Source organism: Perna viridis, chromosome 14 (genome assembly GCF_037379345.1).
Source record: "Perna viridis isolate PV_CMFRI_1.1 ecotype Kerala chromosome 14, ASM3737934v1, whole genome shotgun sequence".
In the NCBI taxonomy this organism is placed as follows: Eukaryota; Metazoa; Mollusca; class Bivalvia; order Mytilida; family Mytilidae; genus Perna; species Perna viridis.
Genome location: NC_142458.1, coordinates 7289391 through 7312107, shown reverse-complemented (window position 1 = coordinate 7312107; position 22717 = coordinate 7289391). Strand labels below are relative to the sequence as shown.

At 35.0% G+C, this 22717-nt stretch overlaps 1 protein-coding gene and 1 long non-coding RNA gene across 3 annotated transcripts in view; one reads left to right on the top strand and one right to left on the bottom strand.

The window, feature by feature from the left end:
- Window positions 1–22717, bottom strand: part of LOC148597980 (uncharacterized) — a 124042-nt gene that overhangs the window by 89125 nt on the left and 12200 nt on the right. The window contains exons 6-14 of one of the 2 annotated variants that reach the window (XM_088560286.1): window positions 19150–19250; window positions 13652–13852; window positions 12712–12780; window positions 9246–9425; window positions 8837–8921; window positions 6130–6356; window positions 4910–5080; window positions 2735–2868; window positions 1525–1678 (exon numbers count right to left, since the gene is read on the bottom strand). In XM_088560286.1, the coding sequence (XP_088416412.1) occupies window positions 1525–1678; window positions 2735–2868; window positions 4910–5080; window positions 6130–6356; window positions 8837–8921; window positions 9246–9425; window positions 12712–12780; window positions 13652–13852; window positions 19150–19250 (1322 nt within the window). The remainder of the gene's footprint in view (window positions 1–1524; window positions 1679–2734; window positions 2869–4909; window positions 5081–6129; window positions 6357–8836; window positions 8922–9245; window positions 9426–12711; window positions 12781–13651; window positions 13853–19149; window positions 19251–22717) is intronic. The other variant, XM_088560287.1, reaches the window with a different exon arrangement.
- LOC148597979 (uncharacterized) overlaps window positions 14699–22717 on the top strand; it is a 29819-nt gene continuing 21800 nt past the window's right edge. Inside the window, exon 1 of the long non-coding RNA XR_015918359.1 lies at window positions 14699–14719. This is a non-coding gene — a long non-coding RNA (uncharacterized LOC148597979). The remainder of the gene's footprint in view (window positions 14720–22717) is intronic.

Below are 22717 nucleotides of genomic sequence, written 5' to 3'. Positions count from 1 at the left end.
TGAAAATGGTTCTACATCTCATGACAAAAATTCCAAAATTTCAGGATAACAAGATTTGATCAGACAAAAAAGACTCTTATAATGTTATAGGCAGGCCATGCGAGTCGGACATGCCGAGCTAGTATGTGTGACACAAGAATTTCATGACAACAAGGTTTGATCAGACAAAAAGACCCTTATAATGTACTAAGCAGAGACCAGGCGAGTCAGGCATACAGAGCCAGATTTTTAATGTGAAATCTGACAGATGTGACAGTCTGCATTTAGACATGTTACTCAACTCAGACAGATATTAAGGAGGTAGACCTAAGGTATGGGACATAACTCTTGAAATCAGTTATATGTTTGTATCATATTCAATTTTACCAAAGTTTATCAAGCTTTCATTTGAAAAAAATAAAATCAATCCAAATTACTTTAATGCTATCATGAGATTGATGCAAAAAGCTGAATATAAATGTTCATATGATTTGTAATCAGCATGAAATCAGTCCATGTTACTTTGATGCTTACATGACATTGATGTAAAATGCTGAAAACAAACATTCCAATGATTTGTAAGAGTTGTGTCCTTTACCCTAGGTCTACCTCCTTAAATGACCAATATTAACCAGCTGGTCGCGATGTATGACAGGCCAGTGATATATCACGACCAGGTGTAAAATATAGGTCAGTTAAAATAAGTATTTAAACAAACTCCAAGAAATAATCAATCAAGCAATATTCTTGTTAAAATTTTTATTTTAAAATATTTTTCAGACACAAATTGATAAGATATGATTGTTCTTAAATCGTTATTAAAGTGTGCCATTTTTTTATGGGAAGGCGCATGTGTTCTGTCTCAACCCGTTGGGTGAGATAATGAAATCTAACACAGTTAAAAATAGAAACTTTCTAGTCTCTTTAGTGAGAATATATTTTTTCAATGATTTATCATTTTATCTTCAATATGCTGTGTGTTTCTTGGAGAAGCAATAACTTTAAATTTTTGAATATTTTAATTGGTATGGCTCAGCTGATGACTGAAGCTGCAACATGCTGCACTTGAGGGGAAAATGGTACTAAGTGACTTCTGTGGCTGTTCTAATACACTACAGAAAAAAATGTGTTTGCATGCTTGTCAAATATGTTTCACTCATTTTGAGAACTAAATTAAGCAGATAAACTCACCTAACAATTTCCCTTAAAAAATCTCAAGACTGCTTGAAATTAAGGCAGTAGACCTAGGGTAAGGGACATTATTCTTTAAAACAGTGATATGTTTGTATCATATTCAATTTCACCAAAGCCTTTCAAGCTTTCCTTTGAAACAGAATGAAATCAGTCCAAGTTACTTTGATGCTTACATGAGATTGATGTAAAATAGTGAACACAAACTTTCCAATAATTTGTAAGAGTTGTGCTAGCTCTACCTCCTTACAGATTTGAGGATAACACAAGGGTTTAAAAAACAATATCTCAACTTAAGTATTTTACAAAACCAGGCTCAGGTCCTAAGAATTTCGGTAAATCACTTATCCTTACCATCAATATGAAAAATTCCAGTGGATGGAGAGGTGCTGGAAACTTGACATGTAACAGGATCACCTGATGGATCTGTTACTGTGAAGTCAAACAGGGCACCAGTATCAATACTGTCAATTGTTACAGTTGTTGGGAAGTCTGGATACTCAGGGCCCTAAAAAAAACAATGAGGTTGCACACAATGTCATGCTAAAAATAAATCAGATTCATAACAATTAAAGGAGTGTAATGGGAGAGCATGATTTTACTAAAAAAATAATACTCCACCACCAAGGATCGAACCCTAGACCACTCAGTTACAATCGATCTGGCTAAAGAATTAATCCTTTAGCCAAGTAAATTAATTAACTGGCTATTTAAATCTTACTACCTACTGCAGCGCAGGTAAGCCGTCCTACCACAGGAGCTAGCATTAATCATTAAAAATATTTTAAAAAATTTCATGAAAATGGCTGCAACAACTACTGAGTTGAAGTCTAGTAAAACCTGTGAAATCTCCTTCTTTTTTATGAACAAAGTCCCATAACTTTAAATCAAAGGGACAGAAATTTACAAAAATTAAAAGGGAGCTTACTTTAATATAAATAAAAAGTTCTCCAAAGTTTCATTGACATTGCTGCCAGGGTTTTTGAGCCATAGTCTGAAAACATAATATCACCATATTTCTTCATGACTGAAGTCTCATAACTCAAAAATAAAGAAGGAAAAGTTATAAAAATCACAAAGGGTCTCACACCTGATCAATTCACCAAAGTTTCCCTAAAATTGGTGGCAGCATTCTTCAGTTATTGTGCGAAATGTTAAAGTTGGATAGAAAAATAGACAGATAGACGGATGGAGTGAGGGTATAAAAAAAATTCAATAAACTAAGTTTTTGTTCATTGGGCTGCTCAGAGAAATTCAAAACTGATTTTCACTTAAAAGAGAAGGAGTAGTATTTATTTCCCTGTATCATATAAGGATGAAGAATAATATTTTCTGTTCATTTATTTTCCTTCAAAATAGTTCTTTCATGAGTTTTTTTAATACGAGTGCTTCCAGCATTCGAGAATTCAATATATCTGGTAGGCTGTCATGATAACAGTTCCTGATTCTCTGTTGTTTACATTCCAAATAAAAAAATGCTTCTCCCAATGATAATTCCTGATCACCCACTATACTACAAGTATAGAATGGGAAAGTCTATTCTCCTACAAGCACTGTAACATACCACATTGTAGGTTGTCACAGTAACAGTTCCTGTTCCTCTATTGTAACAGGTATCTTCTGCCCACACAGTAAATGTGTTCACCTGCTCATGTGTTCCTATGGAGTGTGGCAAATTTGATTTCACATGAACGGTTTCTATATAAAAGAAAAACTTGTATGTAAAGTGGAGATCTGAAGCAAAATAAAAAAACACTAAGTAAACACAAGGCATTTACAGTAACACTCTGCTGTGTGAACATTGATCTGAAAAAAATATGAAGAATTTTCCAAAAAAGTAACCTGAAGAATTCTTATACATCCTCCTTGTTTAGGGGTATACATGCATCAAATAAGCAAAAATAAGTATTAGATAACACAATATATTGAATAAAATGGGTCAGACACAGATTTAATGGCCTAGCTGGTTGACATAGAGTTGATAAACAAGGAAGTGCAACATAACTGAAATCGCAACCCTAGATATAGAACTCCATGATAAAGTTGCAAGCCAAACATCTAGAGGCTGTGATTTATAGCTTCTGAGAAAAATGTGATAAAAATATTTTCCCTGCCTGCAGGCCCGAGCAATATTTAAAACACTTAACCCTGTAACCTCAACTTTTGACATTTGAATATGAAAACAAATAGGAGATACACAATTATACCTGCCCACACTTCACTACCAGTATTTTGATAGTTTAATCCATAAGAAATGACCCAGTGTCTCACCACCTTTGACCTTAAATCGTTTCTTTCTAAAGAACTAATTGCCTTTATGAAGAAGTATTTCTATATATATCTATGATCACAATATAATCATGTCATCTCAACCTTTCACCTACAATAATAACCTTCCTATACACCCCCTTGTTACCCAGTGTCTTTGACTTTCGACCTTAAATCATCAGAGAACTACCATTACTTTTCAAAGAACTAAATACCTCCTACATTCTCATCTAACATTTTTCAAAATAATTAAGGGTCAGACAGGCAAATTTTATTTTCAAATTTGTTTTACATTTTTCAAATAAGGGTCAGATAGGCAAATTATATTTTTAATTTTGTTTTACATGATTCAAAATCAGGGTCAGACAGGCAAATTTTATTTTTAAATTTGTTTTACATTTTTCAAAATAAAGGTCAGACGGGCAAACTTTGTATTTAAATTTGTTTTATCAATAGTGAAAATGCAGTCAATTTGGAAGAAATAGATCTAAATTGGGTAACAAATCAACAAAAATTTTTCAAGTTGAAAAAAAAAATGGATCGGGAGAAAACACTCCCAATGTTTTGATGGATATTTAAGTAGCTGTCTTTGTAAGAATCATGCAAAATCTGAAAAATGTGATACACCCCAAAAAAGGCTACATATTTTTATTTTTGTAATTAAGTTGTTTTATGGGTCTATACTTGAAATGAGTAATTATTCATTCACATCTGCCTGCTCTTAGGAGATAATCAACATTGAAAATCCAGTTTATTTTATTGTATTTGAGCGTCATTTACAGAGTTATCTCCCTTAATTTTTAAATCTACAGTGCATTCTATATAATTTTTATCTCCTAAGAGCACAGGTTATATGAAAAACCACATGTTAATTTCTGTTTACTATGACATTTCAAACAAAATATCAAAAATAAAAATATGTAGGCTTTTTACCCATGAATCACATTTTGTATGACCCTTAGCTGGAGCACTACTTAAAAAAATCGTGTCATGTACAAGAAATAGAGAAATATCTGTCAACCAGATCAAAGGAAAAATATACAGACTACCCACAAACGTCTATACATATCTAAGCAGACATTTCTTTCTTGCCCCAGACAGGCCTTTTGAAGTTCTTGGGCTTTATTTAAATCAAATCTGACATTTGACAATCGAAAAATGTCATGCAAAATCTTTCACACTTTTCTCACTTCTTGTATTTTCCGGGAGGGATAGCTGAATGTTAATAGTAAAGCTTCCAATGTCAGATGTTGTTTGGGAGAGTAATCAAGGGAACTAAGAATCTAGCAAAAATCAAAAGAATATAATATAGGGACAAAGACCAAAAATGGAAAACAGACACAAACAACAAAGGACATAAAATAGCCAAACAAAGACATACAAGTAATATAAGTAAATGAGCAACTTGGTCCACTTAAAACTGGGGGCATGGACCAAGTGAAAAGGTGGGGTATTGTAGCTTGATATATACCATTATTTGAGTCAAAGTAGAAGTAGCTGTGACTATAATCAGGACCATAGTCCATGATAGAGTCCCCATAGTCGGCATCGGTGGGATAAAAGTCCAAGATGTATGTATCTATGGCAGTGTGGTCAGGAATTCTGGCAGAGTAGGTCGGCATGGTGAATGTTGGTTTATTGTCTGAAATATATACAGTAAAACCTGTCTCAAACGAACTCTGAATATACCAAACAAGTACTATCTTTCAAAAAACGTTACCCGACACAGTAAAATTTATCTTCTAAGTTTCTACATTTCTTTCAAGAAAATAACACATGGCACACAATTCAATTTTTCGATACATTTTTTTTTCGAATGCCACTAAGTTATCAGTGTTTGGCCAATCGGAAAACAGAAATGCGATCAGGTGATTGGCATTTCCATAGAAGTGCGTCCTTAATGTCAAAGGGTGAAAAGCGAAACTATATCAACTGTGTCGGAAAAACTTGTCTAAACCAGATATTTTTACTGAAGCAGTTAAAGTTAAAGCCATCATTACTCATTCATTCCGGAGAAACTGAGTATTTTTCAACCAAATACTGATACCTGAAAAAGAATGTGGTAAGAGACCTTTTGAGAAGCATTTCCTCTTACCCTTGATTCAGGAATCTGTTTCGCTGATATTTATGGCTTTCATTAGAAAACAAATAAGTTAGTACTTGCTCTAGCATAGCAAATCAATTGTGAAATATAACACCATATGCAAAATATGAAGGCATATACATTGTACATGTATCTGCATAGGTAAAGGAAATCTATAATTTTAAAACTTAAGTCATCTCTTTTATAAAAAATCTTAGTAGTGAGATGACCACTGTAGTTGAATTTGAGATGTAGGTCCAAAAAAGATGCTTAACAAGCTGTTTCCAGAGTCTCCTTTATCTCCTTTAACCATTTTAAAAAAATGGGTTTTTAATGGACATAAATACACCATTAATTTATCTGTATGTGAAATTAAAGGATTTAGCATATTTTGCATTCTCATTCTTTATGAGATTCTGAAGAAATTCTGTCTTGTATGAATATAAAAAAAGGCTAGGAGAGGATCACATCAAATGCCCACTGGTATACCAACTTGTTGAAAAAATAGCTCCTCAAAATATGACAAATATGTGCCAAACCAGACAATGTTTACATGGTCTTAAAACAAAAATGCTTTTAACATTGTCACTATGTACAGTTTTTCTTACCCAGGCTAGCATCCATTTCCAACTGGACTGCATAAAATCTGTTGGATATTTCCGTTGCAGTTTTCCAATCTGTTCTCATTCCCTTGGAGATTGGTGATAATGTCATTTTACGATTTTTTGTTGGGCAATAGTTAGGCCTGTAGTCAAAGGAATATTGGGAGGATGCATCCGGGTCAAGGGTCGAACTACAACTTTCTATTCCTATAATCTCTCCACTAGAATCATACCTTGAATAAAAATTAAAAACCTGGAAATTTACTTCAAAACGATTAGTATAATGAAACCTGTCCACACCGAACCCTAAAATAATTAATGGTAAACTGATTCATGGTGTAGAAAAACCCACCGAACACAGGATGGTTTTTCAGTCTACACATGCTATATTTTATCATTACAAAAATAATTTCCGTATTCAGATCTGCACTTTTGAGAAAAACATATATTCATCTCCCACTAAAATCAACCAAATCAAACAAAATCAAGAACGATAACTCTTGCAAGGTGTAAATTTCATGTACAATCCATATATCCAAAAGTGCAACAATCATATGAAAAACTAAGACTGGTTATGTGATCAGTAACTGTTTCCAAACACGGAATAAAACTGAACTCAGTGAGTTTTTGACATGCATGAATCACATCCTGTCTGATTTTTTATAAATAATGGTACTTAACACTCACCATGCTGAATTGTTTGAAAAAATGTCTAGATTTCAACATTTTGCAAACTTATGCAAATTATATGCAAATTAGTTGTATCATGGTGCTGATGCTGATTGTTTTATTAAAGTTAAAGGAAGGTGATCACAGGGTGAGGTCACACTCTTCACGTTGACGTACTCCCAAACAGAGATGGGAAACGCTCTCGGACCCACATGGGGTCTAGGAATAGGCCAGAGCGTCAACACAGCAGCCCAGCCGCTAGTAGGACATATTCAGTTCTTCGGTCAGGTATCCCGAAGGCTAGGCTCCGCCACCAACACCAGTTGGTTCTACTAACCCACTAACATTGACCGTGAGAGGCCTGTATTGGTATTCAAGGTCGTTAAAAACCCCCAATCATCATCATGGGGTGAGGTACCCCTACAATGTAAGAGGTTTGAATTCCGTTTCTCCATACCCTGGATGGCACCAAGTCAGAAAAAAGCTAGCCAGACAACTCTAGCATTGCTGGAGTAGGGGTGGGGTGGATGGGGTGAGGAATTGGTCGGAGGGTGGGTGGCCCTGCATGGGAAAATGGGTCTGTTGCCTGAAAATGGTCTTGTTTGGTGATTTTTTTGGATTTTCACCGGATGTGGTGCTCACCAGGAGTAAGACAGTGTTCAAAGTGCTTTTTTCCAAAGCTTGTTCATTCCCTATGATGGTAATTTAAGCCAAAAATTGTTCATTACAGTCATAAAAGGAAGGTCAGAGGTCCCAAGAGGAGTCACTCATGAGAAAAAAATGATTTTTTGCAATTTTTTGGATTTAGATTGGCCTACAACCAGAAGTGGTTAGTATATGGAGTTGACATCATGGGAGTGGTGAGAGACATCATTATTCTATAGAAATCAGGTAAAATGAAGCACTATGGATCGATTCTGCTGTTGTTAGAGGTTGAGAATTGAGCCCTACCCCTAAATAAATCACAATTTTTTGTGGCCTTCTTAACTCATAACCTCTTGTCAGCTGAATAAAAAGGCATACAAAAAAGACACCTAAAAAAAGGCTAGTTGTTTTATATGTTTATATTATGAAATGCATAATTATTCATTCCAATCTGTCTGCTCTAAGGAGATAATCCACATGGAAAATCCAATAGTTTCTATTGTATTTTATTGTCATTTACAGAGTTGTCTCCCTTAGTTTTAAATTCTACAGTGCATTCTATATAATTTTTATCTCCTATGAACAAGAGTTATATGAAAAGCCATGTTACTTTCTATTTACTATGACATTTTAAATGAAATATCAAAAATAAAAAAAGGTAGGCTTTCCAACCATAAATCACATTTTGAATGATTCTTATGTGGAGTACTACTTAAGTTTTGGAAATCTATCTTTAATATGTTAACTAGACATGACTGAAGTCAGCTCAGGGATCCACAAAACTTATAACAACATTATATTGCATGTCATTTCAGAACTTACCAACCAAACAAACCATGTGCCTTGACAGCTAGCTATTCTATCACTGGCTTGTCATGTATAACATTTCAAGACTTACCAACCAAACACATCCCTTGCCTTCACAGCTATTCTGTCACCAGCTTGTCATGTATAATGTCAGGATTTCCCAACCAAACAAGTCCCTTGCCTTCACAGCTATTTTATCACTGACTTGTCATGTATAACGTTTCAGGACTTACCACCCAAACACATCCCTTGCCTTCACAGCTATTTTATCACTGACTTGTCATGTATAACGTTCTGAACTTACCACCCAAACACGTCCCTTGCCTTCACAGCTATTCTGTCACTAGCTTGTCGTGTTTAACGTTTCAGGACTTACCACCCAAACACGTCCCCTGCCTTCACAGCTATTTTATCCCTGACTTGTCATGTATAACGGTCCAGGACTTACCAACCAAACACGTTCCCTGCCTTCACAGCTATTTTATCCCTGACTTGTCATGTATAACGGTCCAGGACTTACCAACCAAACAAGTCCCCTGCCTTCTGAGCTATTCTGCCACTGACTTGTCATGTATAACATTTCAAGACTTACCACCCAAACACGTCCCCTGCCTTCACAGCTATTCTGTCACTGGCTTGTAATGTATAACTCTTCAATGTTCCACTACTGCTAGCTCCTGTAAAATATTGATTAATTGACTGTGCCATATAGCCCGTATCACAGGTCAAATTTGAATGCAAAACTTTAAGCATAAGCATGTATGAACGTGTCAAAAAGAAGCTGCAAATTCAAAGACATCTGATAGATAAGAAGGGACAATTTTTTTTACAAAATGAAAATGTGGGGTGTAATTTTTTTATGGGTAAGAGGGGGTGTCAATACCTTTCACTTAATGTAATAAGGGTGTACATTTTTTTCTATACTCATAAATCAGAGATAAGAAGCCCCCCTGTAAGTTATATATAGTGAGTCCCTAAAGGCATGGGCATATACAATTTACCAGAGACTGTGACTTCATAAATGCCAATAACAGTCCTGACAAATTCCTCGCCAGCCTGGAACGTAGGTCGCCAAATGGCAAATGTGACAGCTCCATTTGATCTTGCCACAAATTCAATCTTTGTCAGAACACCACAGCATCGTACAATATGGATATCACTCTCCAGCAGAATGGCATTTCCTGTTGAAGTAAAAATATGTAATAATAACAAGGACAAAAGATGGATGTATTAGCAACTCAACAAGTGTTTCTAGAAAAGAAAAGGATGCTTTCACTACTGATGCACCTGAACCATGCTCCCAGTTTTTAGTGGAGTCCGAGTAGCCCATTTCCTTTTGCTACTTTGCATGTGTTATTTTAGTCACTTTTGTATTCATATCACAACTCATATGTTATGCCAGAGCTTGCCGAAACTATGCTGACCTTTTGTGTCGTGCTAGAATTCTTACAATCAGGCTTATCTGGAACAGGGTTATGTTGCTACAAGATTGAAGTTATCACTATAGAAGTTTTATGGTCGTCATCATGAACTTGTGGATCAAATGTAATTATGGTGTATCCATCTGCGCCATGAAAACGTATTTGTTCAACGTGTCATAGTTTCCTTTTCCTCTTTCGTCTACCCAGGACTTGACATTTAACGGGCAATTCGGAGGGTGTTTCTAGAAAAGCAGAGGATGCTTACCCTACCGGTACAACTGGTCCATGCTCCCATTTTCAGTGGAGTCCGAGTTGCTCATTTGCTTTTGTTACTTTGTATGTATGATTTTAGTTACTTTATGTTCTTTGTTGTGTATGTCTGTTTTCAAGGTCCCAAGACAGCATGCCTCCGTTGGGCCAATGTTGGCTGATGGTTGGATCCTTGGCTTTTAGTTGATGTTGGCAAAACAACGTTGGCCCGACGTTGACCCAATGTAGTAGTTTGTAGTTATGGAAATATTTCCTCTTGATTTATTTTTAACAAAAATGACTTTTACTTGACAACCAAATAATTAAACACGACATTTTGAAATTGTAAATACTTTCATATCATAAAAGGGTTCTACGTTGGCCCTACAATTAAATAACCATTTCATTTTATGTTTCTCTTTAAAAACTTGTTTTAGAAGAGAATTCAGCATGAGAGCATTGTTAAATTTTCATTTTTAAATCAAAATCATGATTACATGATTTGCTTTATTCTACATTTGACCAACCCAGAGCCAAAAGTGAGCCAACATTGAACCAACGTCGAAACGACTTTGGTAACAAACATGCTAAAAAGACTTATATTATTCTTGATGCAAATATGTATGTCGGTCTCATGAAAGTAAAACTAGAAAGCAAATCCGTATGTATGAAAGCAAATATTGTGTTGCATCTAGACTGCGAAACTAAGTTGGGCCAACGTTGGTCCAACATTGAAACATCAAAATATATGTATTCATTAATATAATTTTACTTCTTTCAAAAAAGTATTGTTGGCTCTTTTCTCAAGTTCTGTTAACTGCATGATTAATATTCATGCAACAAGTATTCGCATTTAATATTTAGAACTTAATAACACAAAAATATTAGTATGAATAACCACATCTAATTTATGATAACAATTATGTACATGATTTTCTCCCCATTATGCAGCTTTGTAACTGAGAGCATAATACACCTTTTACAAAACAAAAGTTGTTTTTTTTTATTTTGAATAAATGTATACATCATGTTCAATGTACATTCATCCTAAACCCAAAACAGTGACAGGTATTATCATATGTCTTTTCAATGCAAAATAATTGCAAATTTTCAATATTTGGTATACCAATTCTCGTAGTATCTGCTAATGTTACAATCAATTTTCTTGTCATTGGTATATTCTTACTGTAAAGAATTTATATGATAAACTGAAGACAAATGTGAGTGCTTACTCTGAAGGAGTGCACAGTATCAGCACTCTGCGACATGACCAGGAAATACATCATGAAATATGTTCTAACATCTTAACGAATACAATCATCTGACCATATGGTTGGGTTAACATTGGGCTTATGTTGGGCCAACATTGGAAATTCGTTGGCTCTCTTTGCAGTTATACAACATTGGGTACCCTGCGTTGGCCCAACATAAATGACTCCATTGAACCAACGTTGGCCCAACGTAGGAATGCTGTCTGGGTCTGGTCTTTGTCCCTGGATTACATTCTTTTGATTACCCCTATAACCTTGGTTCCCTTGATTACTCTTTTGATTATTATATGTTTGTGAAAAAGCATATGCTTATCACATGACGATCATAACTAGAGGCTCTATGGAACCAGAAATCATGTGGTCATATCGCTTGATCATTTAAAGCTTAAATGGCCGCTGGTGGCTATCTTGTTTCATCAAGCGGAACCCAAATTCTATCAAATGTTTAATTTGTCCATATTATTTTTTCTGTCAAGTTTGGTGACCATTGGCTCAGTAAAAGCAAAGATACTGTCCAAAATGTGTTTTCCCATACGGTTTCAATGGCAACTGTGAGTGGTTTAGCCAATGACTGGGCCACCTGAGTCAAGCAAGAATTTAGTGCACCATTTGTGGTGGGCACTAAGGTCATCCATATTCAAAACATTGGCACCTATGGTTTCAGAGAAGTTGATCTTTGAACATTTGCCAATCAGAAGCTTTAGTGGCCAGTGGCTGGTTTATATTCAATGAAATCAAGTAGATTTTGAAAACTTAAAGTGGGTCTTCCGTAAAGGCTCTTGTGTTCATCATTTCTGCTATGTTGGTTAAAATTAGTCTAGGGGTTTTCATGTAGTTGAGCAAAACGTGAAAAGTTTATGGGCAACAGACACAAAGTGGTGACATAAGCTAACTGGAACCTTTGGTCCAGGTGAGCTACTATGATAATCATATGTAAAGTGAAATATATCACACTCGATTAATATAATAATTATATATTATCATATAGATAGCAGTGTTTTATGGAATATTCCTGGTATGATAAATGATAATTCACACTGGGAAATAAAATCAGTTATTTCACTCTTGCACTTTTTCCCGTCAAAACGTCACAACTTTGATATCATTCCGCAAATCACAGAATTTAAAATTATTTTGAAAATATCAATAAATTATGAAGAAAATCTATATAATGATAAGGATAATCAATTGGCTGTTGTGAATAACCAACATATGATCACTTGTGCCAAAAATGGTTCAGGATTTAACTTGAGCGTGGAACAAATTCCGCACATTCGTTAAATCTAAGCGTTCTTCGACACTTATTCGGATGATATTTTGGTTATTCACTCTTTCCAATTAATTATCCTATCATTGCTCTTTAAATGATTCTCATATGCAGCACCTTTGGATGTGAAATAAAGAGCATGGCAAAAGTGCTCTGTTAACCAACTAGTTCTAGCTGCTCTCTTAGCTGAAAGAGTCCTGTGTTTTAACCCACCAGGAGATTAGAATCCATCCCTATAACCCACCCATCATAGTGTTACCTGAATAAGTGTCCGTAGCCTGTCCTCCATCTGCTATATTTTTATATCTGTCTGGTGCTCCTGCGCAATCTGCGGGGAGTCGAGAACAATAGGGCATTAACGGATCATTAAGTATGGAAAACAGATACATAAAGGATAACAGAATAGCTTGCTTTTAAACAAATTAAGAAGCAGTGTTTGTAAGAATCATGCAAATTCTGTAATATGTGATACACCTAAAAATAGGCTACATGTTTCTATTTTTGTTATTAAGTTGCTTCATATGTCTATATGATGAACTGTAAGCTCTAAGGAGATGATCCATAAGAAAAAGCCAATAGTTGCTATTGTATTTTAAAGACATTTACAGAGTTATCTCCCTTAATTTGGAATTGTACAATACATTCTATAAAATTTGTTTCTCCTATGAACAAGGGTTATATGAAAAGCCACATTAAAATATGTAGGCTTTTCAACCATGAATCACATTTTGTAAGATTTTTATGTGGAGTGCTACTTAAGAAATTCAAAGAGACGATATTAATTGCGATGTTCCGTTCTCATAGATAAAACATCATAGGTATCTTCAGTCCCCTTTTCCTATTTCAGTTAGACTTTAAGACATCAAGACATTAGGCCAAAAAATAGTGTTTGTTTCTTGCTACCAGCAAGAAAAACATAGTGAAGGTAGGCAGGGAAATTATTTTTATTTTTCAAAAACATTTAACATTGAATTAATGGGGGAAAGGCTAGATTTTAACAATGCTTTAGCCAAAATTGCCATAAATAGTTTAGGGTAGGCACAAAAAACTATGGTAGGTAGGGTAGCAGGAACAGACAATTTATTATTTTTTTTGGCCTCAATTTAATTTCTGGGAGATAAAATCTTGTTCTCATCATTTTGCATCATGTTAACTTTGCATGTCAAAGAGCTCTCGCTTTCAAAAAATTACTGGCTCACATGTACAATAAGGTTGTGATCCAGGCATCAAACATTCTCTTGTTTCAGAAGTGTGTTTCTCAGATCCACTCTGGGCACAGACAGCACTTTGACCATCAGATGTACTCTTGCTATTCTGGCATGAGCGAGTTCTACTCTGTGATCCTCGTCCGCAAGAGGTAGAACAAGTGGACCATGAACTCCATGATGACCATTGAGGAACTATATATTGAAAGAAGAGAAAAGGTTTAATTAATTTAACTTGAAATTTTGCATGTGTTGTCATGCTAGGTATACCCCTACTCATACAGAAAGTTGATATCCGACAGCATCCAAATTTACTTACAACATTTGCTGTGTATAGTCACAAACCAAATTTAGAATAAACAGTTGTATGTGTTGTCATGATAGGTGTGACATGAGTTAAACTAAGCACCATAATTGCTTACAATGTATGCCTCATCTATAGAAAGCCACATACTTTTCATTTTCAACTTGTCTGGTTCCCTTTTAAAGATCCATTATGAACACAAACCCACAAAATTCACTTCAATACTTCTAATTCAGAAGCAGATCGCATGACCAGTCTTAGTTTGTCATTCAGTTGTTGTACTTTCATTTGTATTTTCAGTTGTTGTATTTTCGAGAACAAAATCAGATAGACTTTGTTTGAAAATGATCCTTAGCACAGAGTTATCTTCCTTGAATTGGTATAATTTGGTGGATTTCTAGAGGTTTTTCTTTAAATTGCAGATTAATCTAAATGCAGCAAGGACTATCGTAATGCAAAAATACAGCATATTGTACATTGGATACCGTAAATGCATTGTTTGTTCAGTGGGTTTTTCTACTCCATGAATCACCCCTACCACCGGCAGTGTCTGAATTTTATATGGATTCTTAGGCACCGACCATTTTTATACTGTGGAGGGGGGGCTGGGATTTTCAATGTTGCTAAATATTTTTTTCTTCTCTTCTTAAACTTATTTAATTTTTTTTCAATACCAATTGAATTATAATTTTTTTTTCAGGATTATGGCAGGATTTGTCTATACACCAAAAAGATAAAATTAGACCAGCAAATATGTGGTAAGGAGTAAAAAATAAAAAATAAAATCCTCCCAACCACCCCATGTTTTTGGTTAGGGTTGGATGAAATTTACTTGGCCTAAACAAGACATGGCTTTGTCTGTGGCCAGGAATTGACGGAATTGCTTCTTTTTTCTAAACCATACAAAGCACAAGAAAGTCTTGGACTCGTGCAGGCCGGGATAAGTTTCCCCTGCGGTAGCACAAGAAATTCTGAGACTCGAGTAGGCCGGAAAGTTTCCCCTGCTATAGCACGATAAAGTCTGGGAAACTTGTGCAGGGAAGCAGCCCACGTCACAATCAATCATGCATGGCCAATCTAGAGTCTATAGCCCTTTAGCACCCCAAAATATATCAATTTGGCAAGAAGCAATCTATTAGTAAATTCGTGATTGTATATTATTCTAATTAAAATTCTTGCACGCTTATATAGAAAATAAGGGTGGAAAGGAGACGACCTTGACGTATTTCTTGTATGTTCATTGAAGGATGACGAGAGTGTTGAATTGCGGATGACTTGGCATTTGGTGTTTTTGTAGAGTCCTTGGATAATATTTACAATTTGACAGGGATTCCACAATGTCTTAGCACCTTCCAAAGTGCATTTCAATGCTAATGCCTTTTTAAAGTCCACGAAGTTTATGTAGAAGGCTGATTGCCATTGTATTTACTTCTCGATGATGACCTGTAATGTGATAATTTGGTCAATACATGAACAACCGCATCGGAATCTGGAGGGTAGCTGAGTCTAATATCCAGTTTTTGGCAGTTGCTCAGGTCGCCCTTCTTTGGAAGCATAATGATGGGGCTTAAACTCCACTCCTAAGGGATTGCCACTGCTTCCCAGATGTTTTCAAACAGCTCATGCAAGGTGCTGTAGGGCCCTGCGCAGGTCCGAGTGTCAAAAGAATAGGTGAAATATTGCTGCTCGGGCGTTAAACCCAACAATCAATCATTAGAGATGCTGTAGGTTTTTTCCTGAGTGATCTTCAAGACCTCAGGTGGAGATTGGGTTCGGTCCTGGGATTTTTCCAGTCCTTATTCGTACATGTAAGGCTTTTATGATTTCATCCTTCGAGATTGGGCTAGTATCAACATCAAGGCCTTCTCCAGGAGGTAGATCATGAGCATCTGATATTTCTTCTCAATTTAAAAGTGGTCGATCTAGGTTTGTTATCACATTGCCATCTTTGTCTTTCACTGGTTTTGATGTGTTGGTCTTTCTACCTGCCAGTTGGCGTGTGATGTTGCACGCAGTTTTCGTGTCATTTCTGCCCATTGCATTCTTTGCTTTTGAAGCGAGCTTTTTGATGTCGGTTCTTTTATCCTGTCTAGTCCTTTCTCTTCACCTCTTTCCTAATGCTTATATGCATGTCTACCATTATTTCTGCAATCTTGTCTTGACCTGGTCAATTTATATCTTGACAGACCAACCGGTATGCTTCTCAGTTGTCTCGATTGTATCGTCAGATAACCATGGCTTGTATTCCTTCTTTAATAATCCAAGTTCTTCTTGGCATGTGGTGTTATATGTGGAGTTTACTCTTTTCCATTGTTTGTCCACTGCGCCTCTTCTTTATGTTATACTTGCCTCTTCCTTATGTTATACTTTCGCCTTCTAATCTGATCTTGTCTTGTTGCCATGGCTATCTTGATCTTAAATTTAGCCACAACAAGTTGATGATTAGATGCTATATCAGCACCTCGATAAGCTCTAACGGCTGTCATGCGCTTTCTCCATCTCCAGCCGACTGTAATGTGGTCTATCTGGTTTCTAGTTTTCATCTCTGGAGATACCCGGGTTGTTTTGTATATATCCGTGATGAGTTCTCTCCCTCTGTTATCTTTTCAAACTTTGGCATTCATGTCATCAGTTACAATCAAGGTGCCCCAAATGTTGTTAAATCTAGGGTTGCATAAAGCTGGTTTTAAAACTCTTCTTTGTCTTCTTCCTCTACTACGTTGGTAGGAGCGTAGCATTGAATGAATATTACTTTTTGTATCTTTGACATAAATCATGCCACGATAAATCTTTCACTCACAGAATTCCTTTCGATGAATGATGATTTGGCCTTCATGTTGAGTGAAAATTCGACTCCATGTTGATGATTACCATCCTCGTTTGGCGGTCCAGAGTGCAGCAGAATTTGCTCTGAGGATAGCATGACTGCTACAGAAGATGTCCATCTAACTTCGTCCCAAAATATCAAGATTGTAGCGCTCCATTTCTATTGCAGCCTTGGCAGCTGTTCCGGTTTCTTATAATGTCTCCACGCTCCAGCTTGCAATCATTGAGGCAGGCTTAAGGGAGAAAAGTTTCATCGGCGGATGAAAAATTATAGTTAAGTGAAATCGAATGTAATTTGTAATACATATACACATATCACAAGTATATTTCAGGAATGCTGCATTGGCTGCAGATCATATAGTGAAAATATTAATTAGTTTCTTAATTAAATGTATTATGTAAAGGATGCATATATAAAGAACGGTATATACACGTGATGATTTTATCTTCTACAGATAAAAAAGTGCTATGGAGTAATATTTATAATTTAATTGTTCATGAAAGACCTGCATTATAAATATTTGACCAGAGTGTGCTTTAGTGGTGGTTATAATAGCTGAGAGTATTCAGGGTCATTAATTATATACGACCAAGGTTTTGGTAACAAATACGAGATTGTGTGCAATGTTGGATACAATCTGTTACAAATGTTAATAACCTTTTATTATTTGTTTTATGGATTTTAAGTCTGAGAGCACACGCTCTGCTTGTGGGCCGCACAAACTGCATGTTTTGCAGTCGAGTAACTTTTTAATGAATTAAAACTTTGAGATTATGTATTCGGCACATTAGACTACTGTTAAATCATAAGTATGGCAAGGTTTCACCCTATTCCATTTGGATTTAATTGCACTTTCTCTAAAACATTTACTGAGGACTTAGATAATATATAAGTAAATCTGAGTAGTTCAGATTCTTATAACAATGTTAAATAACATTTTAAGTTGATCAAAAGACCCATTAAAGACAATAAAGTCATCATCTCGGAACTAATTATGTTGTGCTTGTTTGGGAACGAACTTTTCAACCATAAAGTTAATAAGTTCTTACGCTTGTATGTCGCATATGTCAGGGCTAGGGACTGTCCTCATTGCACATCGTATTAAGAACTAATTCTAATAGAACAATTTATAAAATTAGAGGTAAGTTCTCATTGCTCAAAAGTATAGCATAGACTTCTTTTTCATTTGAAAAGTGAACGTTTTCAGCCGCCTTACTTGGTTCATTACTGAACATGCTTGTCATGTCATAAGTACATAGGAAATATGTTGTCATTTAGAAGCTGTAAAAAGTTCCGAGCTGTCTCGTATATAAGTTCCTTGGTCTTTAACAATAGTTATCAATAATAGTCAAGAGGTATACGCAATTTGCACAATGGGAAATAATCGGACGGCGTGGTATTCTTATCTTTTCTTCATTGGAGATAGAATCTAAATTGGTCATAATGTTTAGTGGTATAGGTGTATTTTTTTTTGCATCTTTCAAATAGTTTGTTTAACAAACTGGATTAATATAACACAAAATATATCTGGATATTGATATCCATTTAGTTGCTCATTATAACATTATGAATTTTTCGACTATAAATCGTAAAATATTCATATAAAAGACATTTGTTACATACTTCTTCATACAAAATTAAACATGTTGAATGACAGTTTATGATACATTCACTATGTGTACATGAGATTCCTCTCCTCTCCTTTTAATTTACTTTTTTTTTTAAAACTTTGTTTTAATGAAAAACAGAATACAACATTATTTTTTCACCATTAAGGAAACTTCATTAATTTTTTTCTTGCCACAGCAAAAATATTTTTTTCATTTTCCTTCAAAGTGAAATTAATATTTTTTTTCAAAAAATATCCCAGCCCCTCCTCCTCTATATAAAAATGGTCGGTGCCTTACCTATTACTACATACATGTATATTGATGAATATTCATAATTGTCAAAATGAGTACTACACATGTACCTACCAAATGGTGTTAATTGCACACCGTTGGCACAGGTAATCTGGCACAATGATTTAGTTGTAACAAATGTGCCGGGAACTTTTCATTTTCATCAGGTAAATATTGAATCAGTTAAAAGCTACTGGTCAGGGACTTGAAGTTTCGATTCCATCATTTTAAAAGAAATTATCTTGTCCTCATGAAATGAATAATCAAAACTGAGTATCTAGATTGATATGACATTCATCAGAATGCTTTTAAATAAGCTCGGCCCACTCTTTATAAAATATTTTGGAATTTGAGCTGCACTATTTTTGAATTCTCACATGATCTTAATTGTTTTTATTTCTAATACAATGTATATTTCGGACTTCATCCATTTAGCAATTACTTTTACTTGCATACTTACGTGTGCAGTGATAGTTCCAATGCAATGCACCACAAATTTTAGTGTATCTATTCTGTCTGTAATATATAACACTTCTATAACATGTTCTCCACAACCAACAACTAAATATCATATAAAGAAAGGAAATTAACAATTCTAACAAAATATTATCACATAAATGATGTGTGTGTGTTTGTGTTGATTAGTACGTATCAATCAATCCAAACCTTCATTTTTGCGGTATGAAACTTTTTGGTACAATATCATAACTTGATGTAGGATATGTTCAGTCATGACAGCTGAACAAGAGGTCATAAGTTAAAAAGGCCACAAAATATTGGGATATATTTAGGGGAAGGGCTCAATTCTTGACCTCAAACAACATCAGAATTATTTGCCAGAATGGATCCATAGTGCTTCATTTCACATGGTTTCTATAGAATAATGATGTCTCTGACCACTCCCACGATGTCGACACCATATATTAACCACTTCCGGTTTCAGGTCAATCTGACGCATAAATTGCAAAAAATCCTCATTTTTTTATCATGAGTGACCACACTGGAGACTCCCGACCTTCCACTAACGACTGTAATGAACAATTTTTGGCTGAAATGACCATCAGAGGGAACAAGCTTGGGAAACATTGCACTTAGGACACTGCTTTACCCATGGTGAGCACTACATCCAGTGAAAAATGACAAAACTATCGCCAAAAATGACCATTTTCAAGTAACCTGGCTGCCAGGGTAATATTTTTTGTTCCATAAGTTTCTCTCAAATATATTTTAGCGATGCTAGGGTCGTTATGATATCGACTAGGGAACCAGATGACATTTTCTGCCACATTATATTTTTCTTTCTCAAAATTTGGAAACCTTTTTTTTTTTTTGGCAGCATTGGTAAGCGAGAACTATTCAGTGTATGATCTACAACAAAGCCTTTGGGTTATAAAGAAGTAATGTCATTGATGGATGAATTAGGCACTAATTATCCTAATAATGTTTTTTTTTTGATAATTTTGAGTAAGACTTTTTTACCTCTCTCATGGAAATATCAATGGATTATTCCTATTTGTAAGTCAAGTAACCACCACCCCAAGGTAGAGAACTATTAAGATAGAGAAATAGTATTAGCATTTTTGTAGGAGTTGCCTCTACGTTCTTAACAATCATAACAATAGGTTAATTTAACACAGCAGGGTAGTTAATTAACCCAGCAGGGGGTTAACTTACCGCAGCAGGGGGTTTAAGTAACAAAACGGGGCTTAGTTTGTCGCACCAGGGGGTAAAAATATTATAATGGGGCGTTAAAATATTGCAGCAGAGGGTTAAAATATCATAACAGGGATGTTAAAATACTGCAGCTGGTGGGGGGGGGTAATTTATCACAGCAGGGGGTTATTTATCACAGCAAGGGGGTTAAAATATCGCAACAGTGGGGTTTATTTATCACAAAAAGGGTTAAAATATTGCAGCAAGAGTGTTAAAATATCCCACCAGTGAAGTTAATGCATCACAACAAGGGGGTTCGATCCTCAACTGGTATTGTCATAAAATTTGTAAAGTGCAATCTACTCCACTGCTATACACATACCACATTCTGTATACTGTCACTTGAACCTTGGTGTTTTTTTTTTCAAATGAATCCTTAAGGAGGTAGACCTAGGGTAAGGGACACAACTCTTAAAAATCATTGGAACGTTTGTATTCAGCATTTTACATCAATGCCATGTAAGCATCAAGGTAACTTAGATTGATTTCATTCTGTGTCAAACAAAAAGCTTGATAGGCTTTGGTGAAATTGAATATGATACAAGCATATCACTGACTTCATGAGTTATGTCCCTTACCATAGGTCTACCTCCTTAAGTATTCATTGAAAACGAGCCAGTCAATATCATATTCTATCTATCTATGAATTGCCTGATTTGTAAAGGAAACACGCAATAAAACTGAAATGGGGAAATATAAGATATACATATAGAAAAACCTAGTTTATTGATAGAAGAGATAGAAGTTTTACATAAAATATTTGCCCAGACACGGAATTATACAGCAATCCGGATATTGCGTTAATAAAACACATCAACGCATAGATTTTCTTTAAAAAATAATGTTGAAGAATGATACATTTCCTACATGATTTATTTATTTTGACAATTTCTAATAATATTTTCCAGAATGATTCCTATCATATTATATGTTTATTTCTACTATAAAGATATATTAATTCTGTAGTTCCATTAGAAAAAATGACGTTACTGAAAAGATTCTAACCAATCATGTTATGCCAGTTCGGGATATTTTACTGAAACAAAAATTTAAAAAGTCTCTGTGCTGTATTCGACATTTTATGGAATTTATTTTACAAAAAATCAGATGGTTTTCACTTATCTTGCTTTGTAGTTTTTGGTCTTGATTCTTACCGATTATTTTAGATATCTTACTTCACACATTTCGTTCTTTTCGTTTTTTAGTTTACCAGTTCCCAGCTTTATTACGTGAGTAACCCACGCCCTTTTTTGTCAATCAAAAGTGTCGATTCATTGTAGATTTTACAATGAAAAAAAGTTGATGACAGTAATATTTGTTGAGAAATTTATGAAAATGTATGCAATGCTGAGTATAATGAATGAAAACTAAATTCCGGACTTTCATTGTAAAATGGCAATTTTAAATGTAAAATCAATACTGTTAAATGCGGATATTAAGTTACATACAGACACAACATAATCTCCGTTTTTTTCTCATCCTACATTTTGTGATATTATTTTCCTTTTTGTTAAATTGACTTTGTAACATGAATGTTGTATGATTGAAGTTATTCTATGTACAAACTTTTTTGTTTTGACCATGAATTCCCTCCATAATTTGACGCTGAAGAACATATATAGTACATTTAGCATGGAACTAGACATCGTCACTTATAGGATTTAAATACCCCTCACACTCTGCAGCCTGTTGAACCATGTACTTGAGGGACCAACGTGAACACATGATTCATATTGGACTTAATTTTTATGGGGGATAAACTAAGCACTTTTGACCATCATATGTCATTTCTACAATTTGTGCCCAAGGATAAATTCCTGACAGTATGCACATCTCCATGTGGTTGAAATATATCCCACAAGGTTTCATAATACAGCAGGCTGCTTAGCAAATAGTTGTGGACAAACAGACGAACAGACAGACAAACAGACAGACTGGGTGAACCTATATATCACCCAAACCTTGTTTGAAGGTATAAATATCTGGTATGATTCCTTTAAAGTTGTATATTGAAGATATATTTTGCGCATAAAAAACTCTAGGGTTGAGGTGAAAAAATAGGGTTAGTTAGGAAGCAGGCAACAAGCATTTATGATTTTGAACATGATTAAGCTATCATTATTATATAGATAGCAGTGATTTACCGAATGTTCCCAGTGAAATAAATTTCAAAAATTCACACTGAGAAATAAATTCAGTAATTTTACTCTCGGACTTTCTCCCGCCAAAACGTCATAACTTTTATATCAATCCGCCAATCACAGAATTAAAAATTCAAGATGAAAATATTGATAAATTATGACGAAAATCTATAG